Source organism: Giraffa tippelskirchi, chromosome 9 (assembly GCF_054371585.1).
Source record: "Giraffa tippelskirchi isolate mGirTip1 chromosome 9, T2T-mGirTip1v1.2.pri, whole genome shotgun sequence".
Lineage (NCBI taxonomy): Eukaryota > Metazoa > Chordata > Mammalia > Artiodactyla > Giraffidae > Giraffa > Giraffa tippelskirchi.
The window spans coordinates 16,895,367-16,911,739 of record NC_137283.1 but is presented as its reverse complement, the minus strand read 5'-3'; the positions used below and the strand labels follow the sequence as shown (position 1 = coordinate 16,911,739).

Genomic DNA, 16,373 nt, shown 5'->3' with positions numbered 1-16,373 from the left:
GGAGCCTCAGAACACATCTTCTTTCATCTGGCTGAGAACTGAAGGAGGAAGGGCACTGCAGGCCTCTGGAGACGTTCCTATTAAAATAACCCAAACTGCACTTGGGGGATATGATTTTCTTCTTTTTACAGATGAGAAAGGTGAGGCTCACACAAGAAGTGATTTGCCCAGAGTTCCTGGGATACAGGCTGCCTCCGGTTCAGGGGCCTGGCCAAACACAGTGCACTCGGGTGCAGTCCAGGGAACAAGGCACCCAGAACAGAAACACATTTACCTGCTTCCAGTTCAGCATGGCCTCAGCCACGCCTCCACACAGGTACCAGCTTCCCTTGGCCCCCCCTTGCCCTGTGTTGCCCAATCACAGGCTGGGAGCCCTTTCTGCTGGGACATGAGGCACTATAGGCGTGGTCCACACCAGTTCCCTTCTGGATCCCTGGTGCTTACAGCTGTGCCTGACATGTAGTAGGTGCCGAGAAATTCAGCTGAACCCCTGGCCTGGCGGCACTGACATAGCAGAGTAGGAGAAAGACAATGAGCTAACAAAAATGTAAGTAAAATATACAATAGGTCAATGGTGGTGAACGCTAAGTATGGAAACAAGGCAGGAATGAGGATCTGAGAGTGGGAGCAGACCTCACTGCAAAGCTGCCATTTCAGCCCCGGCCTGAAGGAGGTGAGGAAGGGGCCACATGGGTGCACAGGAGCGAGGGGGTCTCAGCAGATGGGAATGCAATTACCAAGGCCCTGAGGGGGAAGGCACAGGGATGGATGTGATTGCTCCATATCTGCCAGCTAGTTTCTCACCAAAATTCCATTCTATGCCTCAGCCAGGAGGCTCAGATGGAGCACAGAGGAGCAGAGAGGTGAGCCTCAGCAGCTCAGGACATATGGAGCATCACTCTGCCCGCAGAAGACAGATGTGGGGCGAAGGCCCACATGTGCCCAGAGAAGGTTGAGCTCGCTGAATCCTGCCCCCGCTACCCCCCGGTGAGTTTCTGGAGGTTATTCTTGGCTTTGGTCTTTCTTAGCTCTTAGGGCCTTGTCTTGTGGTTGTTAAGTCATCCCCGTTGTATCTGTAGATGGTTTTCAAACAGGTATATTTGGTCCTCACTGCAATCTCAGATGATAAATGACAGAAGCGTCACTGTTCTCATTCTACCCAGAGGGAGAAACGGCTTAGAGTGATGGCCACTCAGTGTGCGACTTTGATCAAATTTCTGAACATTTCTGGGCCTCCTGCCTTCCTCGGGGTAAAATGAGGAGATTCATGGTGCTTCTCCCAGTGTGGTGCAGGCACCAGCTGGGGAGAGTGTCCACAGGCAGATTCCTACTCTGGACTAACCCTAGGAGGACACCACAGAGGCCCAGGTGTCCTCACATTTCCAGGGTGCCACCTCAGGGAGGGTGGCAGTCTGGGAACTTGCGTTTTCAAGAAGTTTCTTACATAATTCAAAAACACACTTTTGTTTGATAGTTACTCACCAAGAGTCTCTCTCTGGATGCTCCCAGTAATAGCGCCCTCTGATTTTATCCTGTGTCAAGAATTCACCATGAAAGCCAGAGCTGAGGTGTAAGTAGGTGTTCCCTCCATCCTGCCTTGGTGCCCCAAGCAGGTGAAGCCCTAATCCCAAACTCGCAACTCGTGCTTTGGTGGGTGACTCACTGGTTGGTGCAAATTACAACCTGGGGCTCTGGGCCCCTGGCTACTGCTGCTATGCTTCACCTAGCCTTCAAATACCATCGATTCATAATGATGTGTGCTTTAAAAGGAGTGTTACATCCTTAAAAATTCCTAAATAATGTCACAACATCAAATCATGAGGTGCACTAGCCAATCAGGTTGATAACTTGAATATTCAAATCAAAGTACAACATCCATGACCCCCATAATGGATGCTGTCTTTTCATTTCAAGCAGGCTGAACCCTCATCTTCGACTCTGCTGCCAAAGTGACTTAATGCCCATCCATTTTCCTCCTTTATCTTTGTAACCCATAAATTCTCTACAAACACAGCATGCCCCCAGTGGGAGTGGTGAACCCCCAAACTCGGCATGGACTCATTCACTAAGTCTCGCTTTGCTTTCTTTCTTGAAAGCAACAAAATTGATCAAGGAAATGGAGTATGCGTTAACCACTGGCTTTCAACATATATTTGATGAACAAGAAATAGAGTTGGATGTTAAAACTGGGTGGATTTGTCACTGGTTAAATGACCACAGTCTAAAACTGCTAATTAATGGATCAATATCAGCCTAATGGCATGTTTTGAACAACTCTGTCTTTGGCCTTGGCCTTGGCATAGCAATTCATTTCTTGTTTGTTTGTTTTAACTAATAAACTTTAAGGTACAGAAGCCACACTTACTGAATCTCTAGACACAAGGTCTGAAGAGACAGCATCTGTGATGAGCAACCGGATAAGGCTCATGACAGTTGGAGCCATGAGCTGAATCCATCAAGAGGAAATCAAACTGGTAATAAACATAAGATCTACCTAAGACATCACCTACACATCCCATAGGAGGACAGTTTAATGGCGGTATGCAGAGAATAGAGATTTAACTGATACTAGCTTTAAAAAAAAAACAATAAAATGTAATCTTAGGATGTATGAAAAGAGAAGCATAGCCCCTAATGTGGAGGGAGGTGAAAGTTTAGCCCTGTTCTGTGCTGGTCACTCCACTGCTGGGAGCCTCTTTTTAGAAGAAACGCTGACAGAATGTGGTCAGGAAAGAGTCACTAGGATACTGAGGCCACTCAAAGAAAAGCTTAAGAGGCCATATTGAAAGAAGTAGATGTGTTTAGCCTGGAGAAATAAAAGCCCAGCTCCTTGCAACCTTGCCAGACTGTCAAGTAGAATTAGCCTCTCTCTGGGTTGCCCCAGAGAACAGAATTAAGATCAATGACCAGAAATCCTCATGAGGACGCTTTTTGAAGATAACAGAGATTCAGGAAAACATTATAATGTCCATAGCCAGCCACAAGCCAAACAAAACAGTTGTTTGGGGAGTGAGGGAGCTTTTAATCTGGGGCCGTTCAAGCACAATGTGCGTGACTCTGGGGCAGGAACAGGGTGGAATAGGATCCAGTGTCAGATGGATGATCCTCTCCAGCCCAACATTGCATATTCACTAAACACCCGTTGAACCAAAGCCCCGATGCCTCTCATCCCTTTTCCTCCCTAGCCAAATGAAATATAAGTAATCTGGGATTTTACATGAAGGGCTGGCAACTCACCAGCTATTTGCAAAGATCACCCAGGGCATTGTTTGCAGAGTCCAGGCCCAAATTTGACACAACCTGACATGACAACCATACGCTTAACTTGGGGGTTGTTACTTGGGATGTGCATCTGGCTCTCTCAGCCCTTTTCCTCTCATCCTACTGAGCACAACCCTCTCTGTGTTTTTTCTAGAACAGGAAAGTTGCAATAACTGTCAACCCAAGATCAAGGCTCATGCTACCCACTGGTTAGCTTACTTTCGCACTTCACAAAGCCAAGACAGACAACTTATTATGAAAAGCATGTTGGAGGAACTGTAGGTCTAACTGACCCATGCAGTTCCTCTGGCTGCCACTAATTTGGGCTGCTCCCCCAAAGTCACTGCCAGCGGGGCTACAGACAGCAGGTTCTCAGTCAGGATGCCACTTACCGTAAAATAAAACATTTCTGTCTCCTGCTGGTTGGCTCTCCTCTTGGCGATGTTGATCTTGCTCATGTAAGTCTCAGAGGCGGCCGACTTCACAGACTCCGTGGACCTGCTGTGTTGGAAGGCGTCAGAGACGTCAAAGTCCTCCACGGTCAGCATGTCCTGCAAGGTCTGCATGGTGGCATCCAGAGTTTTTCTAACCTAGAGAAACACCGCATGTCAACAAAAGTCCTTCAGTCTCAGAATGTCTTTGACACCTCAAAGTCCTTTCCCAATCGTTCCTTTATTTCTTCCACGTAAAGCCCCTGGCGGTGGGCTGGACAAAGGTGCTCACTTCTGTTAATGGTGATGTGGAAAATAAGGCTGGCAGCTGGCTGGGCAGAGAAGCCAAGTCACCTAAGCTCAGTAATGTCATGGGCCTACTTCTGCCAGTGAGAACTTTGGAGAACACTGTGACCAGCAAGGGACTCAGGTTTTGAGGTCTGTGTCTCTCTATGGTTATGCAGCTCCAGAGAAGCTCCTCCTGGGAGGCAGGGCCCTGAGGAGGGACAACCCTAGAAGCACTCCTTGTTCTCTTCATCCCAAGCAAGGAAAAGACAGTTTGGATACAGGGAGCTCCATTCTCAGTGGACAAACTCTCATGCTGTCGGCCACTGAGTCCACACAAGCCTGACTGAGAAAGGAGAGCTCGAGGAAGACAGCCCGAGATACGTACGGTGGGCGCGGTCCTCCATGCCCCTGACTCCTCTCCTAGCACCAAGCGGGACCGCCAGAGGCTTCACACACAGGCCCCAGCCTCCCCACTGCCCTTCAGTGAACTGTGCCTGAATTGCGGACCCACACTTGAATGGAGGGTGGTTTCAAACACAGTCCTGGGAGAACCTGTATCCACACTCACTGCACAATGATTGCCGCTCAGAGTCTCTCTTGGCACTCAGATCTCAACTTAAAAGTCGCCTTCTGGTGACATCAGCGCCCCCCACAACCGCATTTTTAACGTAGTGGCTGATATTTTATGTACTCAATTTACTGTTTGTTTGCTTTTGTGTTTCAACTCTCACCTGCTTTTTCTCACCAGAATATAAACTCCATGAGAGAAAGTACTCTACAGTGTCCCATTCACTCACTTAACTCTGCACTGGACACAACATTTAGAGGATAGTATGTGCTGAACAGGGCTTCCCAGGTGGCTCAATGGGTAAAGAATCTGCCTGCAAAGCAGGAGACACAGGCAGGCATGAGTTCGATCCCCGGGTGGGGAAGATCCCCTGGAGGAGGAAATGGCAACCCACTCCAGCATTCTTGCCTGGAGAATCCCATGGACAGAGGAGCCTGGGGTCTACAGTCCATGGGGTCCCATGACTGAAGCAACTGAGCAGGAGCACGATCATGTGCTGAATAACGATTTGTTGAATGAATAACTGAGTGATTCGGTTCTTTCCAACACAGCCTCACAGAAGTTCAGGTTCAAAATTAAGCATCTCCCCAGCCGTGAACAGCCTACCCAGAGGAACATGTGTTACATCCTCCTTTCTGTGGTCCTGACTTCCAACCTAAATTCCATTAACATTATTATACACATACAGCACATGCTGTTCCATGTAGGCAATTTAAAATGCTGTGGGGGAAGACATAGGGCATAAAGAAAGGAAGAAAACACTCTGTCCATATCCTCTCTCTTCTGGGGTTTGAGAAACAAATACATAGTTTGTCTGTAACCTCCCCACAGGGACTTCTTTGATTTGTTCATCCTGAGCTACACTCTAGTTCACGTTTGTCCTGGTTCCATCCTCTTCTGAGACACAAAGCAACCTGCCCTCTCTGCACAAGACAGCCCCCTCAAGGTCTGAAGACAGGGACCATGACTCCCCATCTCCAGCTACGACTGCACTTCTCACAGATGGACCTGCCCACAATCTTGGGTGACACCCCCACGTCCTGGTGTCCTCCAGTTGGGAGACATCCTCCCTGCGTGGGGGCATCCGTGGCCGCATCAGTGCACATCAGAACGGAGCCTCCCAGCTGGTGCTCCCACTTGGCCCACCTGGCGGGAGCCCTGAGCCACTAGCTGCAGGGAGGTGTGCTGGCCTGGTGTCCTCCAGTTGGGAGACATCCTCCCTGCGTGGGGGCATCCGTGGCCGCATCAGTGCACATCAGAACGGAGCCTCCCAGCTGGTGCTCCCACTTGGCCCACCTGGCGGGAGCCCTGAGCCACTAGCTGCAGGGAGGTGTGCTGGCCACAGTCAGACAGAAGCTCCGTGGAGCTCAGAATCAGTGAAAGGTTTAGTGTGCTCTGGGTTGCCTCACTGTGTGATTCAAAATACCTACTCTTATTTCTGATGATAAAAATAACATAAACTCATTGCAGAAAAGAGAGAAAAGCACAAAGAAGGAAACAGATATCACCTATATTCCTGTAGCCCAGACAAAACCACTATCAGCATTTCAAAGTATTTCCTTCCAGTCTTCTTCCTACTCCTGTGAATGCACTCAGAAATATGTACACATACTTTAGTATACCCTGGTTAGAATAGTATTGAACACAGAGTGCTACTTCCTCTTTGCTTTCCTTTAGCATCTTGTAAGCATTTCCTGGGCTTTCCAGGTGGCTCAGTGGTAAAGAATTTGCCTGCCGATACAGGAGACGCAAGAGACAGGGGTTGGATCCCTGGGTCAAGAATATCCTCTGGAGAAGGAAATGGCAACCCACTCCAGTATTCTTGCCTGGGAAATCCCATGGACAGAGGAGCCTGGAGGGCTACAGTCCAAGGGGGCGCAAAAGAGTCCGACATGACTGAGCATACATGCACAAGCATTCCCCATGCCATTAAAGATTCTTGGTGGATATGGTTTTAATGGCTGTGCATCTTACAGATGAACCCTGACTTCTCACATCTTCCAAGGCATGAGTGGACTCCTCGCAAGCAGCCAAATCCCTCATGGGGCGGTGGGTTCACTCACCTCCTCGTTCTCAATCTTGAGAGTGGCCAGTCTGGACTGCAGCTGGTGGTACCGCATGAGCAGTTCTGTCTGGACGGGCTGCTGGGCACTGACCTGGCACACCTGCAGAAACAACAGCCACCGCCTGCGGTTGCCCCAGGCCCTCGGCACCTCTGTGGAACTGGGGCTGGGCTGTCACTAACGTCCCCATCAACAGCTGCAGAAACAGGCCTGGAAAGGTTAAGCAACCTGCCCAAGATCACACAGCTCGTACTGGGCAACGCAGAGCCAGCCAGGAGCCAGGGGCCGCCCTCTCACAACTCTTGGCTGTGGTCTATGTTTGCGCAGCACCCAACGGCTCACTACTGACATGATGTCATTAAGTGAGACTAACTGGCTAATTTCCAGGCAGGAAGCTGTGCCTAAGAGCAGCCAATGAAAAGAAGGAAGGATGGGAAACAGTGGAATAGGCCCAGCAGGAAGGTGCTCCAGACAGGCAGCCATGCAGCAGCGATCCTCTCACTGCCCTTCTCCCCACGTGGGCTGACTGAGAGAGGAGGGGGAAAGAGAGGAAGACGAGAGAGAGATACAGTTCTCCTACCCCCAGTCCAGCCAAGGCTCTGACTACCATGGGCTGGGCTGCCTGATGTCACCTGGCTGAGCTCATGAGAGAGCGGGCCTCTGTTTTTTACCCAGCCTTCAGTCACCAGAGGATGAGTCAAAAGGCTGGACACGAGGGGCTGGGATGGTGCGGGACCTGTCGGGAAGCCTGGCAGAAGGCATCTCTTGCAAACGAAGGAAGTCGGTAGGGCCGCGGGAGGGTCCAGCTAACGGCATCTTCAAAGGTGCCTCCGGACCCTTCCCTGCTACGCAGGTGCAGTGACAGCCCAGCCGAGCTCCCACCCGGATCCAGAGGGTGGCTGGGTCCCTCTCTCATGTGCCTGGGTGGGGTATCTCAAGTGGAGGGAATGGGGCCACTAGGAGAAAGTTCTGGGCACCTTTCCCTGGAGGTAGAGACAGGGAGCCAGATACGACACCTGGTGGCTGTCCTCCATTGTTCCAGGGACCAGGGCCTGAGCCCTGGAGAGAGGGAGGGATGACATGGAAAAACTGAAGGAGAGATTTTCGTAAGAGGTTTTGTGAAACTTGGGTAACTAGTGTGCTGCTTTGGGGCTAGTGACAAGTGTCTTTCCCCATTGTTTTTTCCCCAGAACATCATGAGGATGTGAGCAGCACAAGCCCAGAAGGGAACTCAGCTGGCTGGTGTGCTGAGGGCTCAGGGTACTGGAGCACAGGCCAGTGTGGCTCTGCTGAGGCCCCACCTTTGGTGATCCAGGACCATGTGAGGGGAGAACACGAGATGATGGTCTAAGTGTAGGTGTGGGGCTCCCTTGGGGTCTTCTAGACACAACTGTGAGGGATTTCATGGGAAGCTAAGGTTCTGCAGTTCCACAGGCAGGGGACTTGAGCCACCAAGATTTAGGGGATTAGTGGTAAACTCCTCTGCTGGGGAAGCCCACGCGCCAAGAACTTGACCCCAGGCCTCTGAGCTGACATTCTCTTCCCCCCAGTACTCTGGGAGCTCACGGCAGAGGGACGGAAGCAGCCTCAAGCAGGGGCTCCTGGGAGAAGCCTACCTCGTCCCCCATGTGGGGCTGAAACTCGAACTTGAGCGGGGGACAGAAGACCTGGTTACACATGTCCATGACTGTGTGCTTGTCGCTTCGGGAATCTAGGTTGTCCACGGCATTCTCGATGACGTCCAGCCCCTCGTGGCGAGAGGTCTCCAGGTTGTACTCGGCTGAGAGGTAGGTCCGGAAGGTGCGGGCCAGGCTGGCGTGAAAGCCCAAGTCACAGCACTTGGAGAGAAGTACACACAGAATGTGCAGGTGAGGGTGGTGAGGTGGAGGGGGGCCGTCACAGCGACTTAGGTTACCTCCTGCTTCACAGTCAACCCTTCCACAGTGTAAGCCCTCGTGCACTTTGGAATCTTACCACACAAGTCATGCCAAAGCCCTTGGAGGGAGCAGTGGGATTATAATCTGGGCAATGACAGTGCTTTTCTCAGCTCCCCAAACTCACCACGTTCTTTCTAATCTCCATGCCTTCACACACTCATACCATCTGCCTGGAAGCCTCTTCCTTTCTCCTCCTGTCTAAATATTCTTCCTTTGGTTCAGCTTAGAGGTCACTTCTTCCAGGAAGCCTTCCTTGATGTTCTCCCCACTCAGAGTTTATACCAGGCAGACCCCATATCACATGGGGGGTCCACATATCAGATGAGGGGTCCACATCTCCCTCCACTTCCCTCAGGTGTTCCCTCAGAGTTTAACACCTGCCACTTGGCATTACATTTGCCTTTAAAGCAGCAGGGTGATGCAGGTTGAGATTCATGAGGACAAACCCACTGGTTCTTGTCCCCTGTTGCACCTCAAAACCTAGAGCTAGTAGGTACTCAGTAAAAATTAGGTAAATAAACAAATGAAAAGGCTGTGTGAAAAAGAAAGCTGAAAGGGAGGAAAATGGAAGGGTCCAGCCTTGGAAGCAGGAATGGTGGGCACTTGAAGGCAGGGCCAGGCAGCTCCCTCTCCTGGGGGTGGTGATAATGACACTAATGTGTCCCTTTGCAGCTGAGGGAAGAGCGGTGACCCTGTGACTTCCTGATGGGGTGCATCGGGGCCAGAGGAAAAGGGTGCCCTCACAGAAGCACCTGCTGGGCCGGATACCTGTCTTCATGTAGACACACCAAGCAACTCCAGCTCCATCACAGCTGACACAGGAGCTGCCCCAAATCTGGTGCTCACAGCGTTCCTGCCCAAATCTGGTTGTCCCGCCAGTGCGTTCTGCACAGCTGGCGCTCAGGAGCCAGTGTTCCATTTTCCTTTTACTTCAACTGCCTGATTTCTCCCAACATAACATCCCCAAGTAAAGCTGATCTGTGTAATTCTGGCTCATTCATTATTTTCTTCCCTATGTCTGGAGGACTGGACCCCAGGGGTGCCGAACATATAACCACCTTTACAATCGTGGGAAGTCCCCAGGGCATGAACTGTGTACAATCACCCCTCTATCCCCCAAACCAGTAAAGGCCCTGGTGTAGAGGAAGGTGCCTGGAAAGTGCACGCTGAACTACAATTGCCCAGCCAAAATGTGCAAGGGCTGCCAGAGGCCCACTCCCACCCAGGGAGGTAGAAGCCATGGGGTGATACTCCTCTCTCAAATGCTCCCTGCCTGTCTCTTCCATCAGGGCTCCCGGGGCCACTGTCCACCCCACATGACAGCAAAGAACAAGGGCCAGCCCTCCGCAGCTGATGACTCTCGCCAGGCAGGTCATCAACGTAGACTCCCCAGGAACTCACATCGATGAGGTCGGAGACGTCGTGGATATAGTATTTGCTTATAGCTGCATTGGTGGCCGCCAGATTCAGCAAGTAGTCGTTCCGGGCCTTGGTGCACTTCAGCTTGTTCTCAGAATATTTTGCCTGCCTCTGGAGGAAGGAAAGAGTGGATGTGAGAGCACAGCCACTGATGGGAGGGATTTGGGATTTTCTACCGGAGAAGGCAATGGCACCCCACTCCAGTACTCTTGCCTGGAAAATCCCATGGACGGAGGAGCCTGGTAGGCTGCAGTCCATGGGGTCGCAAAGAGTCGGACACGACTGAGCGACTTCACTTTCACTTTTCACTTTCATGCATTGGAGAAGGCAATGGCAACCCACTCCAGTATTCTTGCCTGGAGAATCCCAGGGACAGGGGAGCCTGGTGGGCTGCCGTCTATGGGGTCGCACAGAGTCGGACACGACTGAAGCGACTTAGCAGCAGCAGCATATGGCCAGTATCTGCGATCAACCCCTCATATGGCCCTGGGATGCCTTACACCATGTGCCGGGTGAGTAAGATCTAGACCCTGTACTCAAAGAGCTCCACCTTATACGACACATGGGCAGCTGACAACAGCACTGTTGGATAAGCTGCAGGCTTTTTCTGGGTTTGCCAGAGCTGAGTGTAACTCACAACTCCAGAAGCCCCAACTCAACATCCCCCAGAGGCTGCTCAAACCCTGACGATGGCCTGTGAAGCCCTTCGGATCTGGCTCTTCCTCCATGTTCCCATCCTTTTATGAGGCCCTCCTCTGCCCATCCTTTAGAGGCCAGGTTCACTCCTGCCTCTAGACTGAGACGCCTCCCCTCCGCATGGCAGGCCATCCTTCCAGGTCCCTGCATGGCCTGCTTCTCCACGTCATTCAGGTCCTTAGCTACAGTCATGTGGTCAGATGGGCCTCTGACCACAGCCTTGCCCCAAACATGTCCCCAGCATCTTGACTGCCCCTTCCCATGCTCTATTCTGCCCTATTTTTCCCATTTATTTAATCTTTATTCGATTTTTAGTGATTATTTTTATCTAATTTTTAAAAGACTTTTTTAGAGCAGTTTTAGCTTCACAGCAAAACTGAGAGGAAGGTAAAAAGACTCTGGGCATGCCTCCTGACCCCCACACACCGCCCTCCAACCCTCAGCATCCCCTACCAGGTGGTACATTTGTTACAATTGGTGGACCTATACTGACACATTGCTATCACCCAGAGTCTACAGTTTATCCGAGGGTTCAGTCTTGGTGTATATTCTGTGGATTTGAACAAATGATAGTGACATGTTTCCATCCTTATAGTATCAGAGCAGTTTCCCTGCCAGAAAAATCCTCCGTGCTCCACCCATTCATCCCTCTCTCGTAATGGTTGTAACTACTAATTTTTTTTTTTTAATGTCTCCATAGTTCTGCCTTTCTTAGAATATCATATAGTTGGAATCATATAGTATGTAGCCTTTTCAGATTGGTTTCTGTCACATGCATTTAAGGTTCCTCTATGTCTTTTCATGACTTGATAGCTCATTTCTTTTCAGTGCTGAATAACATTCCATCGTCTGGATGTACTACAGTTACTTAGCCACTCAACTACTGAAGGACATTTTGGTTGCTCCATTTTTTTCATGAGTGCTTTTCACCACCCTAAATTATATTTTTTTACCTCTTTGCTAACTTTCTGATTTTCAGTGTCCCCTGTGAAGTCAGGGACTTAATGGTTCCTGTTCATGGCTGGGCCTCTAGCACCCAGAACAGTCCCTGCCTACGGGCAGCATGAAGTGACTGGCACTGGCTGGATGTGAGTGGTGGGGTGGGGTGGGGTGTGGCAGCCAGAGGTGCAGTCTTGATCCAGTCTGAGCTGGACCGCCTCCCTGGGAAGCTGCGTCTGTCCTGGGCCATCCTGGGCAAGAAGCAGGAAGGAGTCCACAGGTTGGAGAGCTGTCCCTTTGCCCCCTTCAGACAGATGAGTCCCACTGCAGAGGAGGAAGACAGCCTCCTTTAAGAAACAAGGCTACTTCCTACCTTGGCACTCTCAACCTTCCTTCCTGCAGATCATGTTCTCCTGTTTAGCGGAGACGCTCCATTGTCAGTCTTTTAATTCTCCTCAGACATCTCTTCTGACCTTTATTTGGGGTCCACTTATTCTGGGAATTTCTAGCAACAAACTTCTGGCAGTCACACCCTGAACCAGCCACACACCCAACCTCCACAGAGAGTGTTGATATTCCTGGCCCATTTCCAGGGGATTACTATGACCCTGAGACCATTTTCAGCCCTTCATGGACTCATAAAAGTTTATACCTGGAAAGGATATTGAAGATATCCATTTATTTGATAGGCGAGGAAATGAACATCGAAGAGAAATAGGTTGTCCAAGAGCCAAATGGCCAATCAGCATACAGTCCTGAACTCAAACTTAGGTTCCAGACCCCTCTAACCAGTGCTGTCTCTACCCGTCTACAGATCCCCTTTGTTGTAGCTCTGTAATTCCCTACCTGGTTATCTTATTTTTTAAAAGTCTATTTCTAGCATATTCTCAGACATATTGTATCAAAGTATATTCTCAGAAATATTGTATCAACACAACCATCACCACTATCTAAATTTAGAATATTTTCATTACCCCAAAGGAAACCCTGCACATTAGCAGTCACTCTCCATTCTTTTCTGCCTCAGCTCCTGACAACCAAGAATCTGCTTTCTGTCTCTATGGATCTGTCTATTCTGGACATTTCAAATAAACAGAATCATACAATATGTGGTCTTTTGTAACTGGTTTCTTTCACTTAGCACACTTGTTTTCAAGGTTCATCCATGCTGTATCTGTATTCATTCCTTTTCATGGCTGAATATTCCATTATAGGAATTTACCATATTTTATTCATCAGTTGATCGTTTCTACCCTTTGGCTATTATGCATGAAACTGCTATGAAGTGCTAGGAGTGGAATTGCTGAGTTATATGGTAACTCTATGTTTAACGTTTTGAGGAACTTTCAGACTATTTTCCAAAATGGCTGCATCAGTTTACATTCCCTCCAGCAATGTATGATGGTTCCAATTTCTCTACATCCTCACCAACACCTGTGGTTATCTGACTTTTTTATTTTAGCCACCATGGAGGGGGTGAAGTGGTGTATCACTGTGCTTTCAACTTTCATTTCCTTAGTAACTAATGATGTTGAGCATCTATTCATGTACTTCTTGGCCACTTACATATGTTGTTTAGAGAAGTGTCTATTCAAACCCTTTGCCCATTTCTTAACTGGGTTGCTGCCTGTTTATCATGGAGCATATTTTTCTTTGGCTTTGGAAATGACTCTGATATTTTATTTGCCTCTGGTTACTCTTCCAGCTTACCCAGGTCCTGTTAGATTTTATTCCCACTCAGTCTCCTATAATGAGAGCTGTAGGATCATATAATCATCAGTCTCACAGAATTAGTCTCACAGAATTAGTCTAATAGAAGCCCAAACAAACATCTGATGCAATGTTTGGCAAATAGAAAAAGCTCAGGAAATGTTTGCTGATTGTATGGAATGAATGAATGCAGAGAATTCAACAAGAAAATCTAGCCCTTTAAGAAGAAAGGAACCTAAGAAGTAACCTAGTCTAGGATGAAAAACAGCAGGATGCACACTGCCCCTTTAAATTCCCTGGCCGTGGCAGACGTCATTAATTGATCACGGTACTGTCTTTAACTGAAGCCTTGAGGGGGCTCACAGTCCTCAACATAAGGCTCTGGGTGCACGTATGTGTGTTAAGTCACTTCATTTGGTCTGAATCTTTGTGACACTATGGACCATAGCCCACCAGGTTCCTCTGTCCATGGGATTCTCCAAGCAAGAATACTGGAGTGAGTTGCCATGCCCTCCTCCAGGGGATGTTCCTGACCCAGGAACTGAACCAGTGTCTCTCAGTCTCCTGCATTGGCAGGCAGGTTCTTTACCACTAGTGCCACCTGGGAAGCCCAGGGCTCTGGGTAGCCACTACCAATTGATGACAGTTGATATGAGAAAGCAGATTTGTTAATAATCACTGTCAAATTTTAAAACTAAAGTTCAGAGGGTTGTTATAAATGTGGCATCTTCAAAACTCAGCCTGTCTGACTCCAAAACTAGCACTTTCACTGTGCCCCACAGAAGCACTTCTCCAGCATCAATACACAAGGATTCTGTACGGCCTGGCTTTGGCCTGGCAGTGGCAGTTTCTTCAGAATGGTTCTTTAGCTGCTTCCCAGGTGTTGGTTGGTACCCCAGTACTGTTGCCTCTTGTTGGGACACATTAAGGCCCAATCAGCACCCCCAGCCACTAAATCGACCTCCAGGGCAGGCTCCACCCACACTAATGCCTGGTGATTCTTGCCAGAAGATGCTCCCTGCACAAGATTCTCATCACAGTTCAGCTCTCCAGCCAGCTGAGCATCTCTCCTTTTGCTGACCTTGGCCGGAGGCCTAACAAGTGCTAGCAGAGGCACGGCCAGCCCTGCCTCCACCAGCACTGCCCCCGCAGGGGAGCAGCTGCCGGCAGCATTAATCCACCCTCAGACACTCGGGGTGCAGAGCGGGAGGCTCAGGCTGGAGGGAGCCTGACCCTCCCCTTCCTGCCCTGTGCCAATTCCCAAGGCCTCCGCTCACCTTCTCCTTCATCTTCTCGATCTTCTTCACAGAGCTGCGGCGCTGGGGCCGGTCCTCATGCCGGAGCAGGTTCATGCTGAGGTCTCCCGATTTGTTGAACTGCTTCTCCTCCTGCTTCTCGGCCTCCTTCAGCTTGCTTTCCGCACTGATGCTCTCTGCGTGGTACATGTGGTAGGTTTTCATGACCTGGGGACACAGGAGTGCAGGCAATCAGTAGGCTGTTACCGCCCAGCACGGGTGGCCCTTAGTGCTGCCAACTCCCTTCCAACTTTGGTGTTTTGGTCAGCTCTGCCCCTGCCCTCTTCCCATGACACGCTCTGAAACCCCTAGGCTCTTCATTTTTATACAAACTGTCTGAGGACTGGAGATGATGACCATCATCATTAAGGCCTTACTGAGTGCCAGGAATGAACCAGTAAAGAGGAAATTAAAAGGCCACCACAGCCCCTGGGCTTCTGGGGGCTCTGGGAAGTGATGTAGTGAACATGGCCTTCCTCAGCTGGCCCCCCACCCAGCCATTCCAGCTGCGTGGCTGGCCTCCCTCTCCCATCCCTTTCCCAGCGTCATTGGAAAAGGCTCTCCTTAGGTACTCGTGGGATTTCCATGGGAACATCCTTTTTACTTACACACAAATCATTTTCTCAGCTGTTTTCTTAAGTAAATTTGGCCTGCAAATGGCTCTATTCTCAAAAGGAATATTATTGGGTAACCTAATATATTCTATGCTCTCAGAAATAAACTCATCCTTAGCTATAAAATTAATTTCTTCAAAGCAAATTGCACTGTGCTACCCTAATTCCATATTAAGAATTAGATATTGCTATAACAAGGGAATTTTTGGGTCAGAAGAAATTCTATACATCATCTATTCCAACCACCAAGTTTTACAAATAGGAAAACTAAGGTGCAGAAAGACAAAGCGGCTTATCCAAGATCATACAATATTATCAGTATGATTTCCAGACTTTATATCCATGTGATTGTCATAAGAATCAAGATAACACACACTCCTATCACACCAACAAGATCCCTCATGCCCCTTTCTGGTCCGTCCCCACCACTTACCGCAGCCCCCTGCAGGCACTGATTTACTTTCTGACATTGCAGATTGGTTTTGTGTGTCCCAGAACTTCATATACATGGACCCACAGACTATAAACTCCTTTACACCTACCCTTGTTCACTCAGCATGATTTTTTCGATACTCTCGCATGTTGCTGCATGTATCAGCAATTCTTTTTTATTGCTGATTAGTATTCCCTTGTATGGCTATACCAAAATTTGTTTATCTGTTCACACGTTGATCGTTATTTGGGTTGTTTATAGTTTCTGGCTATTATGAACAACGCTGCTGAGAATGTTCACATACGATTCTTTCTGTTGATGGATGTTTTTGTTCAGTTCAGTTCAGTCGCTCAGTCATGTCCGACTCTTTGCAACCCCATGAATTGCAGCACACCAGGCCTCCCTGTCCATCACCAACTCCTGGAGTCTACCCAAACTCATGTTCATCGAGTCAGTGATGCAATCCATCCATCTCATCCTCTGTCATCCCCTTCTCCTCCTGCCCCCAATCCTTCCCAGAATCAGGGTCTTTTCCAATGAGTCAACTCTTCACATGAGGTGGCCAAAGAACTGGAGTTTCAGCTTCAATATCAGTTCTTCCAATGAACACCCAGGACTGATCTCTTTAGGATGGACTGGTTGGATCTCCTTGTAGTCCAAAGGACTCTCACGAGTCTTCCCCAACATCACAGTTTAAAAGCATCAATTCTTCAGCGCTC

General features: G+C 49.2%; 1 protein-coding gene across 50 annotated transcripts in view; it reads right to left on the bottom strand.

Annotated features, from left to right (window-relative positions):
* The window catches only part of SRGAP3 (SLIT-ROBO Rho GTPase activating protein 3), a 324,141-nt gene that overhangs the window by 55,383 nt on the left and 252,385 nt on the right, over positions 1-16,373 (bottom strand). For all 50 annotated transcript variants that reach the window (XR_014064772.1, XR_014064771.1, XM_081528011.1 and 47 more), the window contains 5 exons: positions 14,590-14,775; positions 9,950-10,078; positions 8,228-8,449; positions 6,612-6,713; positions 3,654-3,851 (listed from right to left, as the gene is read on the bottom strand). Coding sequence is in view for 48 of the 50 variants with exons in the window: in XM_081528011.1 (XP_081384137.1) it covers positions 3,654-3,851; positions 6,612-6,713; positions 8,228-8,449; positions 9,950-10,078; positions 14,590-14,775 (837 nt within the window). In the remaining 2 variants the exon portion in view is untranslated. The remainder of the gene's footprint in view (positions 1-3,653; positions 3,852-6,611; positions 6,714-8,227; positions 8,450-9,949; positions 10,079-14,589; positions 14,776-16,373) is intronic.